General features: G+C 46.3%; 2 protein-coding genes across 16 annotated transcripts in view; one reads left to right on the plus strand and one right to left on the minus strand.

Moving 5' to 3' along the window:
- The window catches only part of KANSL3 (KAT8 regulatory NSL complex subunit 3), a 40,699-nt gene extending 32,768 nt beyond the window's left edge, over window positions 1-7,931 (minus strand). For 5 of the 15 annotated variants that reach the window (XR_010405730.1, XM_054509908.2, XM_054509907.2 and 2 more), the window contains exons 1-3: window positions 7,853-7,931; window positions 6,522-6,786; window positions 4,031-4,201 (exon numbers count right to left, since the gene is read on the minus strand). Coding sequence is in view for 11 of the 15 variants with exons in the window: in XM_054509908.2 (XP_054365883.1) it covers window positions 4,031-4,201; window positions 6,522-6,736 (386 nt within the window). In the remaining 4 variants the exon portion in view is untranslated. The other 10 variants (XM_064572564.1, XM_054509909.2, XM_054509912.2 and 7 more) reach the window with 7 other exon arrangements.
- Window positions 7,932-8,003: 72 nt separating this feature from the next.
- Window positions 8,004-22,504, plus strand: part of FER1L5 (fer-1 like family member 5) — a 64,312-nt gene continuing 49,811 nt past the window's right edge. The window contains exons 1-7 of the mRNA XM_064572565.1: window positions 8,004-8,129; window positions 14,726-14,964; window positions 16,922-16,974; window positions 17,758-17,849; window positions 18,549-18,657; window positions 20,326-20,380; window positions 20,867-20,976. Coding sequence (XP_064428635.1) covers window positions 14,880-14,964; window positions 16,922-16,974; window positions 17,758-17,849; window positions 18,549-18,657; window positions 20,326-20,380; window positions 20,867-20,976 — 504 coding nt within the window. The 5' untranslated portion in view covers window positions 8,004-8,129; window positions 14,726-14,879. The remainder of the gene's footprint in view (window positions 8,130-14,725; window positions 14,965-16,921; window positions 16,975-17,757; window positions 17,850-18,548; window positions 18,658-20,325; window positions 20,381-20,866; window positions 20,977-22,504) is intronic.

Raw genomic sequence — 22,504 nt, forward strand, 5'->3', positions numbered from 1 at the left:
TTGTTAAGTCTCTTTCAAAAGCTGTGTATCTAATTAAACTTGGCATTTGATAAAACATCTGGGGGAAAAAAAAAAAAGCCAGTCCAATTTCCTCAGGACGACAGTGCTATACAGCAAATGTAAATCATTTCCAAAGGCTCTACAAGCCACATGACTTTGACATGCAGACACAAGAGCATGATCTAGACCAGAGGTCAGCAAACTTATTCTTTAATGAACTGTATAGTAAATATTTCAGTTTGTGGGCCACATGGCCTGGGTCACAAGGATTCAACTCTGTGGGGATGGTGCAAAAGAAGACAAGGACAATACCTAAATAACATGCATGGCTGTGTTCCAATGAAACTACATTTACGGACAATGAAATCTGATTTCATGTGTCTTTTGACTTTTTTTCAACCACTTAAAAATGTAAAAACCATTCTTAGCTCATGGGCCAAACAAAAACAAGCAACGGGTGAAATCTGGCACATGGGCCATAGTTTGCCAACCCCTGATCTAGGCAATTAAATCAGGCAGAGAGGGATATTTAAATTGTTTCACAAAATATCAGGCATTACTAGAGAAAATCAGAGTTGGTTGGGGGTAGGAGGGGGCCTTCATTATCTATACAAAGAAAGCTATCTAAAGGCAGTTTCTACTGAAATAATTCAAGAGGGGAAATAGGGCTCCAACAAAGAAAATTAAGTTTCTGACTCTACTGATAGATCAGCAAGCTCTGAGGAAAAACAGATTTCTATGGCACTGTCCTATAGACCATGAGTTCTTGATGTGGGAAACTAATTTTACAGGATTTTATACAGGAAGAAAAGAAGCAGCAATTTAACAATCAAGTCAAGGGAAAGAATGGCAACAAGATGATTATAATCAGAGCACAAGGAACTAACTGCAAGCTCTACACAGGCTACACATCCAGAATTCGGGGACAAGGTCATAAAATGGTGACCTCTGAAATTGAAGCCAGTAAGTATCATCAAATAATGAAATTAGCTGTGTGCAAAAGTGACCTACCTGAAGAGATGGTTTGTAAGCCTGTTGCTAATGAGAGGACTCCTCCAAAATCTCATCAGACACTAAAAAACAAATAATCTGAGATAAACTGAGCGCTAATTAATCATATCAATCTGTGGCAATGTCATAACAGAAGGATGGAGGTCCACATGGAGAAAGACAAGCCAAAGATAAGATTCTGTCAGTGTTTCTCTGCAGGACAGGGCAGGTGATGGTGTGCCCTGGCCTACTCTGTGGGCCCATCTTGCTTTCAGGAAAGATGGGTGCCTCCAGCCGCCTTGTTGAAGGAGGGGGCCTCCAGGACAGACTGTCCACTCACCACCCACTTCTGGAACGGAATAGCTTCCCAAACTCTCCTACTGAGAACTGATGCTCTGGCCAGGCCACCCCAGTGTCTCATCTGCCTTACAGGTTATTTCTCTTCTTATAAATTAAGAATCAGATATTCATATGCATTAAGTCTCTGATGACTTTGGTAAGTATGAAGAGTCCCTAAAAACCTCCTGATCATGACCACGGGTGAACAGATAAAAAGAACTTCATGTAGTTCTCCCACGCAGTTTCGGAAATTGAAAACCGAGGACAAGGCAACTGGTAACACCACAAAGGGACACATAATGGTGTAAGGCTGCCTTGTTCAGCCACCACTAACTGGTCTCTCTTTTTGAGAGGTTTGCCCTTAAAGAAAGGGTACATAGCCAAGAACACTGAGCTCTGGAGTCAGACGGCTTGCTTTGAACAAATTCCTGCTCCATCACTTCCTAAACTAAGGTTTCTTAAACTCCCCGAGCTTAATTTCTTCATCTTATAAAATAGAGACGAAGAAGGGATATAGCTCAGAGAATTATTGTGAGGATTAAAAGAAATAATGCATATGAAGCACGTGGCACAGTGCCTGGCACCTAGAAAGCTCTCAACAAATGGTAGTTCTTTTTGGTACTACCATTGTCACCATTTTTTTTTATTATTATTAACCACAACAATGGCAAAACAATGCAGTTTTGCTGCATTCAGTGACTCCAGGAATACTCTAGTAGTTGATCTTCACTCACAGAAGTTTCCCTCTTTAGCTGAAGCTCTGGAGAGCATTTTCCCTTCTTAGGGACAACAGTAATTCCAACTCAACACCCCAAACAACCTACTTCTTCACAAGCTCTTCATCCAGGTGGAGAACTGCTCCTCCTCCCATAGCTACTACCCTCCTCACACAAGCATACCTGCTCAATCTCATTCCCTGCTTCTGACCAGACTCAGAAACCGTGCCAATTGCCTCAAACCTTCCTACCCTTCTTCCTATCTAATTACCTCTTCCTCTTCCATTATTATAAAACAAGAGCTCTCCAACATTATGGCAAGTTTACCACCTACATACTCTTGATGTGAAGATTTTAACATTCCCTTACACACAGCAGATAGAGATAGAGCCATCAAGGAAATGCAAATTAAATCCACAATGAGATGTCACTTTGCATCCACTAGAATGGTAATAATAAAAAAAGAGGCAGACAATAACAAGCGTTGGCAAAGATGTGGGAAAACTGGAACTCTCATACACTGCTGGTGGGAATGTAGAATGGCGAAGCCCCTTTAGAAAATAGTCGGAAATTCCTCAAAAGTTAAACAGAGTTACCATATGACCCAGCAATTCCATTCCTAGGTATATATGCAAGAGAACTGAAAACACATGTCCACAAAAAAAAGCACATGAATGTTCATAGCAACATTATCCAAAATAGTCAAATAGTGTTAGCAACCCAAATATCCATCAATGGATGAATGGACAAACAAAATGTGTTATATCCACACAATGGAATTTTAGCAATAAAAGGGAATGAAGTACTGACTCATGCTACAACATGAATGAACCTTGAAAACATTATGCTAAGTGAAATAAGGCAGATACAAAAGGACACATATTTTATGATTCCATTTATATGAAATGTCCAGAATATGCAAATTTAGAGAGAAAGACAGTAGACTGGTGGTTGCCAGGGAATGAAGGGATTGGGAGGAAATGGGAAGTGACTGTTAAAGAGTTTCTTTTGTGGATGACAAAAATGTTCATCAAATTGACTGTGGTTGTGCATATACTAAAAACCACTGATTGTGTACACATTAAACAGGTGAATTGTATGGTATGTAAATTTTATCTTCATAAAGTTGTTTGCAGTAAGTAAAAGATAAATAAATGTATGTTAGGGTGCCTGGGTGGCTCAGTTGGTTAAGTGACTGCCTTCAGCTCAGGTCATGGTCCTGGAGTCCCGCATCGGGCTCCCTGCTCAGCGGGGAGTCTGTTTCTCCCTCTGACTCTCTCCCCTCTCATGCTCTCTCTCTGTCTCATTCTTTCTCTCTCAAATAAAGAAATAAAATCTTTAAAAAAAATAAAATAAATAAAATAAATGTATGTTAAAGGAACAATGACAAATGGGCCAGAGAGGAATGGAGTCCCCTGGGTCAGCAGGAAGCAAGGGAATAAAATCAGCCAACAAACTCATGAAAACTCCCTCAAAACCATAGACTGTAAATCTATTTTTAAAAGCCACTCAAATCAAACATCTGTTAGCTTTTCAAGTGACTCCAAAACATTTTCATTACTCTAGTTATAGACCATATAAATACAGTATCTTACAAATGTACTCTTATTTAATGGCTTGTCTGTTTGTAGTCAGAGTAACTCCGACAGCATAGCCTACACTATAAGATACAGAACTAGTCATACCTATCATATTCAATTCATTTACTTATTCAATAAGCATTTATTATATGCCTACTACGTGCCAGGCAGTGTCCTAGGGTCAGGGATGCAAAGAAGGTTGAGACAAAAGTCCTCCTCTCAAGCACCTCACTGCATCCTGAGCTGAGAGTTATAACACAGAGTTAAGAAAACATTCTGACTCGTGTGGCTACAAATGAAATAAACTCCTAGTAGATGTGTTTCAATGAAGATGATGATACAAAATACTGACAATGCGATGACCATTACCCCTGCAGTGACCAGTCCTCCTGAGCAGTGGCCTACCTGTTGACATGCTCCTCCCAGTCCTCTGGTGGAGGAGGGGCATCTGCATCGGTCCTAGCGAAGATGACATGCCGTTCACACTCATTCATCACGCTGCGTGCCTTCTGATTGTCATAGAGCGGCACAGGAGTTGATGTGACTGTCTCCACATCTATTGGGACGTCTGATTCACTGTAAACAGGTGAGGAAATAGGACCAGGCCACACGTACTTCACACAACACAGGTGTTTAACGATCATCTGGTTGCCAAAAAATGACTCTTTAAATATAATCAGCTTGGAAGTATGCATAAGCACATTATACCCACAAGAAAATTATGATCCAAAGTCATCTTTCCCACACTTGTCTAGATCTCTGCCCTCTGACATGCTGTTATGTGCTGGGGGGAACACAAAGTCATTTTAAAATGTGTCTACATAAAAAATGACAGCTATTTTTGTTAAAAGACAAAAATATTCCATAAAGCAAACAGTTGACGGCCTAGATGTACTTTCCAATACAGTAACTATAAGCCACATGCAACTATTTCAATTAATAAAAATTAAGCAGAATTAAAAATTCAGTTCCTCGGTTACACTAGCCACATTTCAAGTGCTCAATAGACATATGTGGCTAGCAGCTCCCACATTAGACAGCACAGATACAGAACGTTTTTCTCATTGCAAAGAGTTCTGTTGGACAGTGCTGGTTTTAAATTATTCATACAAACTTTCCCTTTCATTAGCAAGTCAACTGGTAATTATATGCTATAAAAGCCTATGACTGTCTAAGACAAATCACCTGGAATGTAGACACCTTATTTAACTCACTGTTTAAGGAGTCTAGAACAGAAACAAACAGAAATGGATATGTGATGGATCTTTCATATTTTAAAATGTTAATTAAATCCTAGTGCCATAAGGGCTCTTCACTGCACCAAACTAGTCACTCAAAATTCTATGCCAATCAAAATGAACTACTGGCTATCAAACATCACTTTAACGTTTTGACCCCAATGATGATCTTATTGCATCTATTCCCAGTGGCTGGAATAATTACATCATTATGAAATGAAGTGAAATATGTGCAGCTAGATTTGGTGGTGGATGAAAGAGCTGATTACCTTCTCTGGACCAGACACTGAGCTAGGCACTTGGACTTGTATGCCTAAAAGAGAACTCCAGATTTCACCATTCCTAACCTATCCCCCCGTCTTCCCCAACTCACAGTACTACTCAGCTACCCAAGCCAAAAATCTGACTCATCCTAATTTCACCTTTTCCCTGTCTTTCCAATTCACCACGGCAGGTCCTGTTGGTTCTACCTATGAAATACATCTCAAGGTCATCCTTTTTCTTCATCTGTACTATTCCTGCCTCTACTCAACCTATCATGATCTCTGGCCCCCACTACTGCAATGGCATCCTAGCAGGTCTTCTATTTCCACTTCTGAATTGTATCTATTCAACAAAAATTCAAAGCAATCTTTTAAAAATATAAATCCAGACGCCTGGGTGGCTCAGTCATTAAGCGTCTGCCTTCGGCTCAGGTCATGATCCCAGGGTCCTGGGATCGAGTCCCGCATAAAATCTTAAAAAACAAACAAACAAACAAAAAAACCACCACTATTCTATTCATGTTTAAAACACACACATCATGGTATCTCTAGCTCATTAAGGCTCAATAGGAGATGTAAAGAAGCAAAATACAAGATCTCTATTCACCAACAAACCTAAAACCTGTCCTAGAGGAAAGATAAGACATTCGATTAGATTAAAACAAACAAAGAAAAAAAGTCTCTTCCCCCCAAAAAAGTTTACAAAATTATTAAGGGTATGATTTGATCATCAAAATAAAATACATCAATCTTGAAATAAAATTAGAATAACGTAAAGCTCAAAAGAACTGCTAAACAAGTTTATTTAGGCCAAATGTAATTGTATCACATATTACATAGTAAATTTATAAAAAAAAGTCCTTACCCTATAATGTAGGCCAGTTGAAAATACAATCAGACCTAGGAAGGGTTTACATCAACCCGTGGGTGACAAGCTAAGAGAGAAAGCAAGGCGGAATATGTCTTGGAATATGCTCCTAAACTTTGCTGAGTGAAGCCAGAAAAAGGAAATCACGTTACCTCAAAAAGGTTATCATTGCCAGTGATGGAGCAAGCCAGAACACTGGAGTAAAGGAAATGAGTCTAATCCTGAGCGACAATTTTTAAAAAATCAACTCTTCTGTCTTTTTCATCACCAGCTAAATAATCCTCTTTCCATACAAGTCCTATTAACTACGTAGAATATGTTGTTTGCTTTCCTAACTTGTTAGATGTCTTGAATGCGGATGTCTACATATAGGCCGGATAACCTCACACTGCCTAACAGAGATGCCTTAAGTAAATATCCAAGGCCCCATACAATCTCCCACAATAAAATCCTTTCTAATCCCCACCATCTGATTACTGTCCAGTTAGAGGGCAAGGGCAGCCCTTAGGAGAGAAGCCCAAACTCACATGGTACTTTCATGCTGCCTCCGGGGAGTAACAAAGAGCATGCGCGTGGGGCGAGCACTACTGGCATCGGGGTGGGCACTCCATGGCTTGGCATAGCTATGATCCAGAAAAACCAGGTCCAGCTCCCGCTCGTGCACTGAAAGCTGAAAGAGCAGCGAGGTGCCCATACGCCGCGCTGAAGTCTGGAAGTCCCTCTCCCCACCCCGGTGGGCCATGTCAGTAGAGGGCCAGCAAGTCAGAGAATGGGTATCTGCATGCTAGTCACCTGCAGTGAAAAGTTTCGGTTTAAGGCAATTCAAAGATTCTAAATTTCTTCCAACCTAGAATAATATCTAATATCCCTCTTACTTTTGTGACTTTCTATCATTCATAATTGAGTATCCATTACACCACAGACCCTTGCCCACCATAGGAAGGGCTCCTGAGATCCCACACCACCCCCCAAAAAGGCTATTGGCACCACAGGATCCTCCATACTCAATCCCTACAAAATTCGTTTACTGGACAGCTGATTGACTCCACTGTTCACAAAGGCCTCACATGGACACATACTAAACTTGCTTGGCCAGCACCACAAATTCCTATGCAGGCAGGAAGGGTTCCGGCAAACACGAATCACAAACATTCATTCTTCCAAAGCTAAGGGGCTCCGTCGCTCCATTGCTTCACACCATTCCCCAAATACTCAGAGCCGTCTCCGCGGCCAGAGCGGGAGCACCCCAGGAACAGCAGGGCAACGTGGGCCTCTAGAAAGCCCTTCAAGCCTCTTTCTTATGTTAAAAGTTTTGCAACTACTTGCTAATGCTCTGGAGTCCTTAAAATACCCAAATGAGAGCTCCTGCCCAAAGGCTGCAGCAAAACGCTATCCCAGGAAGCCCCCTCTCCCCCGCCCCAGGGTGGGTAGTCCCCGGCAAACCGCCCGGTACTCCACGTCCCCCTCCGGGGGTCTCGCCACTGAGCCTCGAAACGCCCCCCCATCTAGTAGGCAGGGCTTATAATTCGCACTGTATAGACGGAGGCGCCGGCTCGGGGGAAGATGAAGCGACTTGGCCAAGGTCACCGAGAGTTCGCGACGAGGAGGAGCCGCCTCGCACCCGCCTCCCGCCCGCGTCACGGGCCCGGGCCCGGCCGGGCTCCCGCGTCACGGCGGCCCAAGTCCGTCCCCGGCCCAACGCGCCCGTCCGACCCCAGCCGCCCTGGCCCCGGGCTCTAGCCCCCGATCCCCGCATGCCCCGGGAGTCCTGAAGCCCTCGCCAAGACCCCCGCTCTCCCCGACCCCGGGCCGCAGCCCGCCGGACCCACCACCCCGCCGAGGCCGGCCCTTCCCTCACCCGCAATCGCCGGGCCGCGCGCTCGGCCCGGGCCGGATCCCTGCGCGCGTGCGCGTTACCGCCTCCACGCCCGGCGCCCCGCAAAATGCGGAAGCGGATTATCGCCTGAGGAGGGCGGTGAGCGGCAAAACCCGGAAAGGAAGTGGCTGCGGCCACAAAGGCGGGAAGAGGAGCACCAGGAGGCACGCGGGTCTCCCAAGCAGAAAGTCAGCACTCAGTCCAGAGTTGAGACCGCCGCCCTGCCGCTGAGGAGTTTAATGAGGCAGTGCGGCTCAAGGTAGAGATCAGACTTGGCGGGTTGGAATCGCAGCTCCAACCCTTAACTCCATGGCTTTATGACCCCAGCAAGATCTCAGCGTCCCCCCTCATCTCTAAATGTGCAAGTACTTCACTGGGCAGCTGAGAGAATGAAATGAGTAATTCTGGTAACGTGGCAGGAGTACAAATAGATCTCAGGATGGTAATTACCATGGGGGGTCCCCAGAGTGTCCTACAAGAAGAAAGATGTACCACGAAGGGATTGGGGTGATGTCATGAAGGGGAAGTCACCTAAGGTTGAACTCTGAAGGACCAGGCCATTGCAGAGGGATTGGAAAGGTTAGCAAGGGCCCAGGCGGGGACAGCAAATGGGCCAAGTACAGCCCAATACCATTTTCTTCGGTTTACCCACTGCTTTCTTAAAATTTTATTTAATTGCAATTTTTTTGAGAGAGAAAGAGCGCGCGTGCGCGCGAGTGCGTGCGCATTAACAAGCCAGAGAGCGAGTGGGGGAGGGGCCGAGGGCGAGGGAGAGAGAATCTTGGGCAGATCCACCCCTCACACCCCCACCCCCCGCTGGACACGGAGCCCAGGCAGGGCTTGATCTCAAGACCCTGAGGGCATGACCTGAGCGGAAAATCAAGAGTTGGGTGCCTGGGTGGCTCAGTCGTTAAGCGTCTGCCTTTGGCTCAGGTCATGATCCCAGGGTGCTGGGATCGAGCCCCACATCGTGCTCCTCGCTCAGCGGGGAGCCTGCTTCTCCCTCTCCCAGTCCCCCTGCTTGTGTTCCCTCTCTCTCTGTCAAATAAATAAATTAAATGTTTAAAAAAAAAAAAAGAGTTGGGCGCTTAACTGACTGAGCCACCCAGGTTTCCCTAATTGCAAACATTTTTAAACTAGGGAGATTTCATGTAAAAATCCAGATTTCTGCACTCTCTTAAAAAGTTGGAGGCTGTGGCAGCACGGGACTCACCTTCCAGCGTGGCAGGCATAGAGGCTGCATATGCCCTCACTCTGGCCACCTTCACTAGGTGTCCTTGGCCCCCCTGGCATTTGATTCATTACCCAGGGTATACCACAAACAGGCACACACACCCCACCCCCAGGCTAGAATTAAGTGTAGGTGTTCCTGGGGTGGAAAACAATTAAGAGTCAAGTCCAGTCATTCTGGGGTGATTAGTGGATTGGTTCAGCACATTTTGGTTGCCTCTCAGGGCAGGAGTGAGACAACTGAAATAACACTGATGGAAGTAGGTCCAGAGACCAGCCAAAAGAAAGAAACACAGTGCTTCAGAGGGCATGTGCAATGCAACACAGAGCCCTCAGTGCCCAGAGGAAAGATGGAAGGTCCGGGAGTGGGGAGGCAAACTGGTCATTTCACGATTCTGGACGGTTTCCAACAGGATAGTGAGTGTTCTCTATAGCAGAGAGGTCAAACCCTTAACACTTTCTTTGCAGGGGTTTTTCCAGTGCCTTGGCGGACATGATTAATCAATCACAGTCCACTGTGACCCCAGATGCAACTTCAAAATCATTTTCTCCATACAGGACTCTAGGTTGTCACTACCAATTGATTAGAGTTGGCCATCTCTCTAAAATGTCTTTCCTTCTGATATCCTGGAGGATACACTTGGTATTCAGTCATTCGTTCACAAATATTTCTTAAATTCCTACTATGCAATAAGTCCTATGCTAGGTGCTGAGGATACAGCACTGACGAGGCATGCTTCTTGTTAATCTACATAAATAATTGTTTAATTTACAACCGTGAAAATAAGGGCTAGCATTTAGAGAATGCCAAACAAGTTCTAAGTGACATAAATGACCTACTTCATTTAACCCTCTCAATGGCTTTATATGCTAAGTTTTATTATAGTCCTATCCAGGGAGGTAAAGTATTTTGCCCAAGGTTACATAGCTAGTAAGTATCAAAGGCAGAACTAGAAACCAGTCTGGCTCCAGAACCTAGGCATTTGACCCCTCACAACTCCACTCCCCACCATACCTACTGTGATTAGTTAAAGGGCAAGGTGATGAGCATACAGAACAGTGAGCCAGCCTTGGCTTGGGTGATGGGGTAAGTGTCCCTGTGAAGGTGACACTGAAACTGAAACCAAGAGCAGAATGAGGTAACATGGTATACGCTGGGAGAGAAGATCTCTAGGAGAAGGAACGGGGGGGAGGGGGGGAGGCTCTGAGAGGCAGAAGGGAGCTTGATAATATTTTTAAAAAAAGATAACTAGGAAACAGTGGTCAGCAAGTGGAAAGAAATGAAGTTGAGAAAGAGACATAGCCAGAGCCTGCAGGGCCCTAAATGCCCCAGTAAGAATTTTGGTACTGACCATAGATAGTAAAGAGTAGATCCTCAAAGTCAGGGGCATTAACCTTCTTTGTATCCTTCAGAGAACATAGCCCAGGACATAGGGGGTGGTTTCTGTGTTGACTGATTGATGATCGATGGATTCGTTGACAGCAGGATACCAAGGCAAGAGACATGGTTCAAGATGAAAAATAAATCTTTACCACTTCACATCCACTAGAATGGCTAAAAACTCAATGGTGACACCAAAAACATGGTAAGGGGCCCTGGCTGGCTCAGTTGGAAGAGCATGCAACTCTTGGTCTTGGGGTCATAAGTTGAGCCCCATGTTGGGTGTAGAGATTACTAAAAAACATTATCTAAAAACACAAAACATTAACTAAAAAAACATTAAAAAAAAAAAGGAGTATCGCAGAGCTACTGAAGGATGTTGGAAGACATGGTCAAACTTTCAAAATAAGCAAGCAAATGAAAAAACAAATTCTTAACTTACAGGAAAACACAAAGCTATATATAAGAAAGGATATGGGGGCGCCCAGGTGGCTCAGTTGGTTAAGCATCTGACTCTTGATTTCAGCTCACGTCATGATCTCATGGGCGGTGAGATCTAGCCCCAGGTTGGGCTCTGTGCTCAGCGGGAAATCCGCTTGAAGAGTCTCTCCCTCTGCCCCTCCCCCCCACTCACACATGCTTGTGCACTCTCTGTCTCTCTAAAATAAATAAATCTTAAAAAAAAAAAGATATGGAATTAGAGTACAGTTGACCCTTGAACAACATGGGGGTTAGGGACACCGACCACCCCGACTTGCACAGTTGAAAATCCATGTATAACTTTTGACTTCCCCAAAACTTAACTACTAAGTCTACTGTTGACCAGAAGCCTTACCAATAGCATAAATGGTCGATTAACACATATTTTGTATGTTATATGTGTTACATACTATATTCCAACAATAAAGTAAGCTAGAGAAAAGAAAATGTTAAGAAAATCATAGGATTGGGATGCCTGGGTGGCTCAGTCAGTTAAGCATCTGCCTTCAGCTCAGGTCATGATCCCGGGGTCCCGGGATCGAGCTCCCGCATCGGGCTCCCTGCTCAGCGGGGAGTCTGTTTCTCCCTCTGCCTGCTGCTCCCCCTGCTTGTATTCTCTCTCTCTCTGACAAATAAATAAATATATATATATATATATATATATTTTAAAAATGAAAGAAAGAAAATAAGGAAGAGAAAATAAGTTTACAGTACTGCACTGTATTTATTGAAAAAAATCCACGTACAAGGGGACCCATGCAGTTCAAACCCAAGTTGTTCACAATGGAAAAATCATCAGATTAAACTGACTTTAAGAATGGCAGCTTGGGGGCGCCTGGGTGGCTCAGTTGGTTGGGCGACTGCCTTCGGCTCAGGTCATGATCCTGGAGGATCATAATCGACCAGGATCGAGTCCCGCATCGGGCTCCCTGCTCGGCAGGGAGTCTGCTTCTCCCTCTGACCCTCCCCCCTCTCATGTGCTCTCTCTCTCTCAAATAAATAAATAAAAAATCTTTAAAAAAAAAAAGAATGGCAGCTTGGAGCACAGCAAAAAGTTGGAGTGTTTGAATTCCATTCCCAATTCTGGTTGTACCTTGTTTCTTTAAACTGATTACTGTTACCACAAAGTTTGAAAGCTGCTTTTGATGTGAATAGCAAAATTCTGGTATCTTGTGGCTTAAGAGTACCTATCTCAGTGTGCCTGGGTGGCTTAGTCGGTTAAGGAGCTGACTCTTGACTTCAGCTCAGGTCCTGATCTCAGGGTCATGAGATCGAGCCCCACATCAGGCTCCATGCTCAGCATGGAGCCTGCTTATGATTCTCTCTCTCTCTCTCTCTGCCCCTCCACCCCCAGTCTCTCTCTCTCTCAAAAAAAAAAAAAAAAAAAAAAGAATACCTGTTTCTCAGAGGAAGGTGTTATAATGTTAATGAACAGTGCCAAATACACGGTGCCTATCTTCAAGTTAATCTTTGATTGTATGTTGTTTGATCAGCTCCCTTCTGTGTGATGGTACCATGCATAGAGTCAAATCCTTGTGGTGTTTTATGTGGCTATAGACTTTGGCAACATGTAAATAATGTGTAAAGCAAGTTTTTATGATTGAGGAATCAAATTTATTGAATTTTATTATTGAAAGTTGAAACTTGGCATGTATGAACAAAAACAATAAAATACTCTTTTCATGGGGAAAAAAAAAAAAGCCCATGTTGTTCAGAGGTCAACTGTATATTCCTTGATCTTCAATGAAACAATATACATCAGCATAATAATGAAAAGACTGGGTGTAGGTTTAGTCCCCAGATGAGGGGTAATTGTATTGGGAGAAGAGGATGCAGGGATATAGGAAAGGCAGAGTGAGAGAAAGCTAAACTCACGTGCATAATAAACAGCAGTAGCCATGTCTGAAAGTGATGAATGGGGAACTGGGGGAGAGAGAAACTAGAAGGCAGGAAGGAGTGAGGGATGGGGTAAGAGCTGACTTAATAGCCAGTGTCTCAAATTGAAAAATTCAACGGATGCTATTTAGAAACACAGAGGTTAATACTAGAAGAAATGACCCAAAATGAGCAGTGCCTGCCCCTTGTCTCCCACTGTTTATTCTCTCTCCCTGGCACTTATCCCAGGCCAGGCTTCTGCTCTTTTTCTATTTATTCTCCCATCGGTGCTGTGTAAGGATTCGTATCTTCCTTCTGCCCCTGTTCCTTCCTCAGCACGTCACTCTTACTGTCTTTCATTCTTTTCTAATTTGGGAGGTGATAAATGATATCTTCTTGCATTTCTTTGCTTATTAATGGGCTTGAATTTTTTTTTTTTTTTTACATCTTTCTCTCTCTTTTTTTTTTTTTGGCTCTTGAATCCAATTTGGCAAAGTGATAAATGGTATCTCACTGAGTTTCTTTGATTATTAAAGAGACTGAATTTTTTTTCACATCATTTTGTTTGTCCATTTGGCAATCACCTATTGTAAACTTTCCCTCATCTTCCTTGGGAGTATTCATCTTCTTCTTACTAAATTATAAAAGCTCATGGTAGGGGTGCCTGGCTGGCTCAGTTGGTGGAGCATGCAACTCTTGATCTCGGGGTTGTGAGTTCAAGCCCCATGTTGGATGTAGAGATTACTTAAAAAAAAAAATCTTAGGGGAGCCTGTGTGGCACAGTTGGTTGAGCATCCAACTCTTGGTTTTGGCTCAGGTCATGATCCCAGGGTCCTGGGTTCAGGCCCTGCATCGGGCTCCCTGCTCAGTGGGGAATCTGGTTCTCCCTCTGCCCCTCACTCTGCTTATGCTCTCACTCTCTCTGTCTCTCTCTCTCAAATAAATAAAATCTTAAAAAAAAAAAAAGAAGGCACAGTAAGCTTACTATTCAATTGTTTCATCAACTAAGACACATTTTTAAAACGTCCATTAATCTTCCTGCTATTGGATAAGATGTAATTTATACAATACTCAAACCTGAAGCAGTAAAACGCTTAGTGTGGACAAGACAAGAGCAAATGACCCAACTCCATCCTCATGACGAGAGGCCTTGAGAGCAGTCAAGATGCCACAGCAAAATTGTATTGACCCTGAGATTTTTTTTTAACCTTAAAATCAGCTGGCATAAAAGCTCATTAATTAAAAAGCTCATTTCCCTTTGTTAAAGACAGACTCATATCTGGACTTAGGCTCCCTTTAGAAAAAGGAGGCTTGGGGAACCTGGGGAGCTCAGTTGGTTAAGTGTCCGACTCCTGATCTCAGCTCAGGTCATGATCTCAGGGTTGTGAGATCGAGCCCTGTGTCAGGCTCCAAGCTCAGCCGAAAGTCTGCTTAAGATTCTCTCTCTCCTTCTGCCCCTCCCCCACTGCTCGCTCTCTCTCTCTCTCTCTCTCTCTCTCTCAAATAAACAAATAAATCTTTAAAAAAAAAAAGAGGCCTACATATTTGCTTATGCATTAAGAAGGGCTTCTCCTGAATTGTCCTTGAAATGGTCTTTGATTTACCTATTCCTTTTCCCGTGTCACCTCACTTCTCTTATTTTCTCATTTAAATTGTGGGACTTTGGCAATGATTCACTCCAGATAACTTGCTTATTTATATAAAGAGGAAACACTACCCTTATACCTGATCATGAAATCAGAGGGACAGTGAGAATAAGAGAGAAAGAAAAAGAAAGAGGAAACGCCAAGCAGCCAAATCATGTTGTTTGTACAGGCCTAGTCACCTCAAGCCACTGGCTTCGGACTCCTTGTGACTTCCTCCTGTCCTTCCCCTCCGTTCCTCTCCAGAACCAAGAACCTCCCACCTTTGTGACATCACCTCTACTGCTAAGCAACAGGCCCGGGGCTCTCCTCACCCCGTGAGACCTGGGAGAACGTTGGACCAAGGTACTCCAAGAAGGAGGCTCCGCTGCAGAGAAAAGGAGGGAAGTAGGGGGAGGACATGCTGCGGCTTGTGGTGGAGTCAGCCACGATTAACCCGCCCCTCAGCCCCCCACCCAGACCCTGCGTGTCTGCCTACTTCCGAGGTGAGAGCCAGGCTTTGGGATGGGAGAGACGAGCCCTGAGAGGCAACATGCTCTTGGTGAAAAAATAGACTCATGGGGGCCCTCCTCTGTAAGAGATGCTCTGTGTGGCAGAAAGGCGGGGTAGACATCATCCGGTTCTTTCGAAACTTAGCTTTATTGCCATTACTTCTCCTATTATGACATCTCTGCCTCCCATTTTTTCCAGGGGAATGGCTACGGGAAAAAGAGAAGATTAATACTTCCCGAGCCGCTTCTGTGAACTAGGACTGTGCCACACATTGAGGTTTAAAAAACAAAACAAACAAAAAAAAAAACACCTGCTTCATAGGCTTGATGTGAGGATTTTAAAAGACAATATATGTACAGCTCTCATACAACCTCCAATAGTAACTGTTCGATCCTAATGAGGGACCTTTACAACCAACAAAGCCTTTTCGTAAACATAATGATTTTTGCTCCTCACAACAATCCCATGAGGCAAATGAGGCAAGATTTATTGTCTCCATTTTTTATAGGTAAGGAAAAATGTCCAAGAAGGTTGGCGGGGGGGCGGGGAGGGGTGAGAGGATTTAGGAGGCAACACGAAAGAGATTAAGCGTGTCTACACAACACAGAACTGGGAGCAGGAAGGGAAGAAGGGCAAGAGAAATGGACAGTCTGTCTGCTGGTGGATATGGGCAAATGAGGTTTCCCAGCACGTGCGGGGAGTGAGAAAATCGGGGTCAAGAGAAAGAAGGCACAGTTGTTTCTATAATAGGTATGAGTAAAGAATGAAGACCTTAAGTTTTTTTCTGGTTTGTGAAACTGTGCTCACTGAACGTGACAACACCCCTCAGAGAGTGGACATTTGGGACTCTGGGCTCACAGGACAATCCATACGCGTTTATGTCCCCAGGTACAGCTTGAGAGAGGCACAGTGGACATTCAGTGTGTCTTTGCCATGAGCCAGGGAACAGCCTGATTCTGAGCCTTCTTTCCTACGATCCCACGGATGTGATCTTTCTCCTCCCAGAAATACCTCTTACAAAGATGCCTAAGTCCCAGACTCCTGGGTTTGCTCACAAATTTACCTATAAATTCTTAATAACTGAATGTTTGATATTTTTTATTCCTTTTTCACCTTTTTGAGCCCCTCTTCCCCCATATACCATCCACTACCCTGCACCCCTTCCGACTACCCAACAGGTGCTTGCTTGCACACACACTGTCTCCCCCTCTTTCATACATTCTTTCCTTGGGAAGAATCTCAAAGTAATTTAGCAATTTAAAGGTTCTTTGCAGGGCTATCAGCTGTTCTTTGTTAAAGATGTTTCTGGAGGAGGAGAATTTTAGTGGATGAAGAACTTTTAACCCATTAGAGATGTTTTGGCATGTCTTAGGGTCCACTAGGCTTTGCTCTGGTAACAAATAAAACTTTAGATCTCAGTGCCTTAATACAATAAAAGTTTACCTCTTGCTCACACCAAGTCCTGCATCAAGGGGGGCAGCAATCCTGAGGGGCTCCTCCAAGCAGCGGTTTAGGGACCCGCTGCTTGTTGCTTGTGGCTGCAAAGTCATCCTGGCACCACCCTGCCCGCAGATGGTGAGGATGGGTGTGCGGAGTGGGGAGAGGAAGAATGTCATGGGGGATTTTAGGAGCCAGTCGTGGCAGTGGTGAAAATCGCTCCCACGCTGCACTGGCCAGAACGAGTCACAAGGCACCACCTGGCTGCAAGATGGCTAGGAACTACGTTCCAAGGAAGAAAACGAAGTGAACACAGCATCTGTCACATGGCATGATGTTACTCTGACAAAAAGTGAGAAATTTTGAAACCCCCCAGCGTAAGAATCCATGCCATATCACATCTGCCAACATAGACTTGAAGTGTTCTTGGAGTCCTACCTCTCTTTACCACACTTCAACCTAGACTTTGAAATATTTCCTGCCACCAATAACTGCCCCTTGGTATCTTTGCAGATATCAAGAAGAGAACTCATGAAGCGGAAGGGAATAACCCCACATGGAATGAGGTAAAACTCATCAGGACAAACCCAGAAGAAGCAATGACAACCCTAAGAGTGAGGTCGGGTCCTGGCCATGCTCAGAATTCTAGGGAGAGGACCGGGAGCGGCACAAGCTTTCCCCAAGTCCAGGGCCCATAGCTGTTCTTGGCCCTTCTCCTCCACTCTGAGGATGGACCATGATATGGCCATCTTGTCCAACCTGGCCATACTGATGTTCCCAGAAACCTGAAGCAGAGACAGGGTTCCCTGTGTAGGATCCATCCCTCTCCTCTCCCATCCATCCATGTCCCCCACCCCCACCCCGGGTCCCCACACCCCTTCACTCCTGACACACCAATGATATTGCAGTTACACTGCAGAGCTCGGGTAGGATGCTCAGCACCTTGGTGAAAGGTAGCTAATGCCATCCTCTTAGGAAACTAGACTTGAGGGCTCAGTCGTTAAGCGTCTGCCTTCAGCTCAGGTCATGATCCCAGGGTCCTGGGATCGAGCCCCACATCGGGCTCCCTGCTCCGCGGGAAGCCTGCTTCTCCCTCTCTCACTCCCCCTGCCTGTGTTCTTTCTCTCACTGTCTGTCTCTGTCAAATAAATAAATAAAATCTTTTAAAAAAAAAAGTCCGGGTTGAGGATTCATATTTTAAAAAAAAAAAAGGAAACTAGACTTGAGAGAGGTTCCTTAGTTCAAGAGAAACACAGGGCCAGCCTGTTCCCTGCATCTTTCCCCATTTTCTAGAAGGATGGGAAGGGGAGGGTGGAGGAAGGATGCTGATCTCTCTGTGCCTCCCACAGACCCTGATCTGGTACCTCTGGGACCGCCCCCTACAAAATGACTCTTTTCTGCAAATCATCCTTCGGGACATGGGCGCAGCAAAGAAGGACAGGTGAGGCAGAGAAAGGCAGGAGGCTGGCTCTCTGACCAAAGCAGCATCTCCTGGCTTGAATCCATAACTCAGGCTGCAAGGACCAGAACCCACTCCAGCCAGCTAATGGGACCAAAAAAAAAAAAAGGTGGGGGATTTTTGGGAGGGTGGTGAGGCTGGGAGTGCAGAGAGACCAGAATCAGGAACCTGGGAAGCCAGGGACAGTTTTGCAGATCCTGAAGCCACAGGATCTCAAATCTCTGCTTCTCTCTGCCCAATCCTGGTTTCCTATTGTGGCCCCATTCTAGTGCCCAGCAGGGACCAACACCCACTGAGACTGAATCTATGGCCTCCCCAGTCAAAATTCCTAGGACGGAGACTCTGATTGGCCCAGCTTCCATCAGGTGTCCAGCCCCTGGTCCAATCAGCTGTTACTTGGCACTGCTCCCATTCAGGAGGAGTGTGGGAGCAGAACTTCTGGGAAGGAGCTGGGCAGGGCAGAGCAACCCACTGCTCATAGCCCCAAAGTCAGTTCTCAGAGACATGAGAGCCCTACATCCTCTGGTGGGTTCTCCACATCACTGCCTCCTTCCTACAGCCTCTCTCTGTGGATAGCACAGCCTGTAGGAGAGAAAACCCTCTCTAGATAAAGTCATGCCTGGGACAGAAGACACTGTGTCCCCTGACTCTGGATCTCACATGTGCTCCTTGTCTCCCCAGGTTCATTGGCCTGGCCACAATACTGCTCCAGCCCTTGGTGAAAAAACCGAGTGAGGTCCTTATCGTGAAGGACCTGAACCTGCTTAACCATCTCATGATGTCCACAGATGTGAGTTGGGCCCCAGGAAGGGTGGCTGGAAGAGTGGGAGCAGCCGGTGAAGTTGGGGGCCAGTGCCCCCACCAGAGAGCACTTCCTGCCCTAGGAGGCCCCATCACACTGCTATCATCTCCCTGACCTCCCCATCCCGCCATCCCTCCACCCACCCACCCTTCCTCCCACCCCTACATCCATCCTTTTAGATTGATTATTTAGTCAGTTGTCCATTGGATGACAGCACCTGTGTTAGGCCTGAGATACAAAACTGAGTGAAGCCCACGTCCACTGGAGTAGGCATCCCTCCCAGTGACAAGAGGTCCAGCACAAGGGGTAGGTAGGCTAGGTCACTGAAGACAGGACAAAGTGAATGATTCCGTGTGGGAGGTCACAGAAGCCTTTGCAGAGGACATGATTAAGATAAATGGAAACAAGCGAAGACCAACCAAAGGAGAATAAGCAAAGGCTATTTATGCAGAGCTGGCTAGAGCAAGGGCATCAGCCACCATCACTTGCATTTTGGCAGAGACTCAGAGGCAGGCAGAGGAGGGGGGAAGCTGTACAGCAGAAGCAGGGAAGGCTCCCAGTGTGCCCTGATTGGAGGCTGTTGGTCAGGGGAAGCTATAAGTGAACCAACGAGGAGCCGGGCATCCTATGTGGTTGATTAGGGGTGTGTATTTGGCTTTCTCTGGCTGGTCCTAAGTGGGAAGAAGGGACAGAAATGAGGGAAGCTGTCAGTTATGAATCAAGTCCTGACAATTTGGGGCCAACTGTGATGGGGCTATTGTTTGGTTGCTAGAGGAGTACTCTGACTTCCTACAAGGCTGACTTAGAGCAGGCTGGCTTCCTGGGTGGGTTACTGCAGATTTATTGGGCTGGTTTCCTGAATCAATTGCTGCAGATTGTAGGTCAGAGTTCCATTTTTACATAAGATCTGGTCGTTGTCCATTTGTTTATTCAGTTTCTCAGCGGGCATGAGTTTGCCCCACGGACGGGAAAGGAAGAAAATCCCAGGCAAGGGTGTAAGGTGCATGTGTGAAGGCCGGAGGGAGAGAGGCAGGCAGCAGGTTTGGGGAGGGTGAGCTACCGCACTGCTGGCACATGGGGTTTGGGAGGATGTGAAGGGGGTGGTGGGAGAGCTGAGACTAGCTGAGACCAGGGGCCTTATGGTCTGCGCTGGTGAGCTGTGACTTCACTCTGATCGGTTAGGGCGTTTTTAGGGGGCAATTCTGGCAATGGTCTAGAGGTAGGATGAGTAGTCAGAGCACTTGGAGGTCAGGAGGTCAATTAAGAGGTATTTGCAGGAGTCCCCACCTGAGGTCAGGAGATGTTGAGCTAGGAGAAGAGCTGTTGGCATCAGCGGTTCTGGACTGGTCCCAAGGCACCTCTCCCTCTCCTCCCCACCCTGCTGTACCCCCTTGTCACCACCACTGCCACATGCCTCCTCTATTCTCCTAATTCCCTCCACTATAACCCATTGCTTCTCCCTACCAGTTTATAACCTCCCTCCACCCAAGACTTCACAGGTCCCATGGCATGGTGTGGCCCTGTACCATGGCCAGCATCACTTTGCACAGGGGAACTGGGCATGAACCTGGCCAGGCTGGGCGAGGTTCCAGTGTTATGACTTGGCCAAGGATTGCAAGATCTGGCTTACAGCCCCCCTCTGCCTTTGCCTTGCAGTGCACTGTCACTCTCCAGGTGACCCTTGTAAGATACCAGGATACGTCGAAGATAGGTATGTCCTCGGGGTTTACCCCTGTTCTTCTCCAAACATAGCTGGATGGGCTCTTTGGGACCCTTGCGACCTTTGGAACCCATCCCTTGAGGCCTACAGAAGGACTGTGACCAGGTTAGGATCTAGAAGCCAGATCTCCAGACACCTGGCTGAGGTTATATATATATATATATATGTATGTATCCCCCAATATTTCCACTTGTCATCTCTAGACATAAGGCCCAGCCTCCAGTGGGCTGTGGAGGGAAGCAAGGATGGCCATTTCCAAGAGCCCCCACATGTAGAGTATGGGGCCCAGGGTTACTGAGGATAAGAGGAGGCTCCCATGGGAATGTTCTGGGAAGGATATGTGCCCCTTTCAGGACTTCTGGGCCATGGTTTTAGTCAGAAGCTAGTCACTGGGGATGGAACAATGAAATGGGTGTAATGCCTCAAAGCCTCCTGAGCCCCAGCCTCTGAAGGCCCACCCAGATTGTGTTTCCTCAGGCGATGGCGACCTCCTGGGCCCAAGTGCAGGAGAGGTGGCCAGGCAGAAACTGGTGTTCCCCAACTCCGCCATGCCCACGGCTCTGTCCTCGAAGCCTCAGCACTTTCAGGTGAGGATTCTGGGCTGATTCACCTGACACTCTCACTGTGATCCCAGGCCGTCCCCGTCTCTCCATAAGGTCATGGCAGAGGGCCAGAGCTACAGGTCCTCAGAGCCTCACTGCATCCCATGCTCCTCTGGGGTCATTCTGAGCCACTTCTGCAGGAAGCTGAAGCTAGAGACAGCTCTGCTGCGGCAATAGGAGGCGCTGTTGGCTCTATGTATACCAACAGGCCCTGGCAAGTGCTGGGGAGGCAGAGCAAAAGGCCTGGAGTCCTCGGGATTGTTGGCAACACAAGGCTAGCCATGTTCATGGCAAAATGAGCTGTATGGGAAGGGCTGAGGAGAGTTCCCGCTATGACTTCTGGAACCCTCATCCCATGGCTCACCAACTTCCCTCTGATCTGTAACTTGTAACCTAAGATTTCTACTATGGTTTCACCTGCTCCCCAGCCTGCCACCTGCCCAGGAGACTGGATGTCATTCTTGACTGCCTTCTTCCTCACCCTCCCCGCTGCATCCAGTCGATGGCCAAGTCCTAGCTCTTAATACCACCCAACTGCCCCCGCCTCTCCATCACCACTTCACTTCCCTGGCCTGAGCCAGCACCGTCGCTTTCCTGGACCACCTCATAGGCTCCTCCTGAACAACCAGCCTCCAGCTCTCTCCTGTCCATCCTTCAGTCAAAGTGGTCTTTCAAAGATGTCATTCTTACCATGCCATGCACCTGCTTAAAAATGTCCTTTAAAAATGAGGATATCCATGACAGATGGTAGCTACACTTGTGGTGAGCATAGTAGTATAATATCTAGTTGTCAGATCACTATGTTGTGGGCCTGAAACTAATGTCACATCATGTATCAACTATACTTTAATTTTAAAATATAAAATAAAATGAAAAATAAATTTTTAAAAATGAGGATGCTCTAATGTCCTCAGGACAAAACCCAAACTCCTTCCAATGGCTTCCTAGGCCCTTGATAACACAAACCTATCTCTGCAAGCCACTCTGTCTCCTGCCCCCGCCCTTCCCCACCCTGCTCTAGCATCCTGGACACCTTGCAGTCCCCATTCTCAAGCCTCTTTCTCTAGCTGCCAGGCCTTTGCACATGCTGTTCCTCCTTTGGAGTACCTTCCTTTCCTCTCCCTCTGGGCCCCATCCCTTTTCATCAGGCTGGTTTGCCCAGGATAGAGGGTCATCGTGCCCAAATCACTACTACTCCTCTGTCCTAGAGGTTAGGGCAAAATCCTGACGTGCGACCTGTTTGCCTGGTTTGGCCCACTCTTGTCTCTGAGGGTCCGGTAGCTGCATGCATATCGATCCCTAAAGGGTCACTGGACTTGCTAGAGACATAGGAGGTCTCATGGAGAAAGGCCGAGCCACAGCCTGGGCTGGGAGAGCCGGATGTTGTTTACTACCCACAGTCAGATGACAAGCTCCCACACCAGTGCCCTCCTAGCCATGGCCATCTTCATTCTTTCTCCCCCTGGGCCTCAGCCGGCCAGGGTCTCTCCTGGGCTCTGCATTGCTCTTCCCT

The sequence above is a fragment of the Mirounga angustirostris genome, unplaced genomic scaffold, assembly GCF_029215605.1.
Source record: "Mirounga angustirostris isolate CCGP_5_RB_7025 unplaced genomic scaffold, mMirAng1.0.hap1 SCAF_10, whole genome shotgun sequence".
Taxonomy (NCBI): Eukaryota; Metazoa; Chordata; class Mammalia; order Carnivora; family Phocidae; genus Mirounga; species Mirounga angustirostris.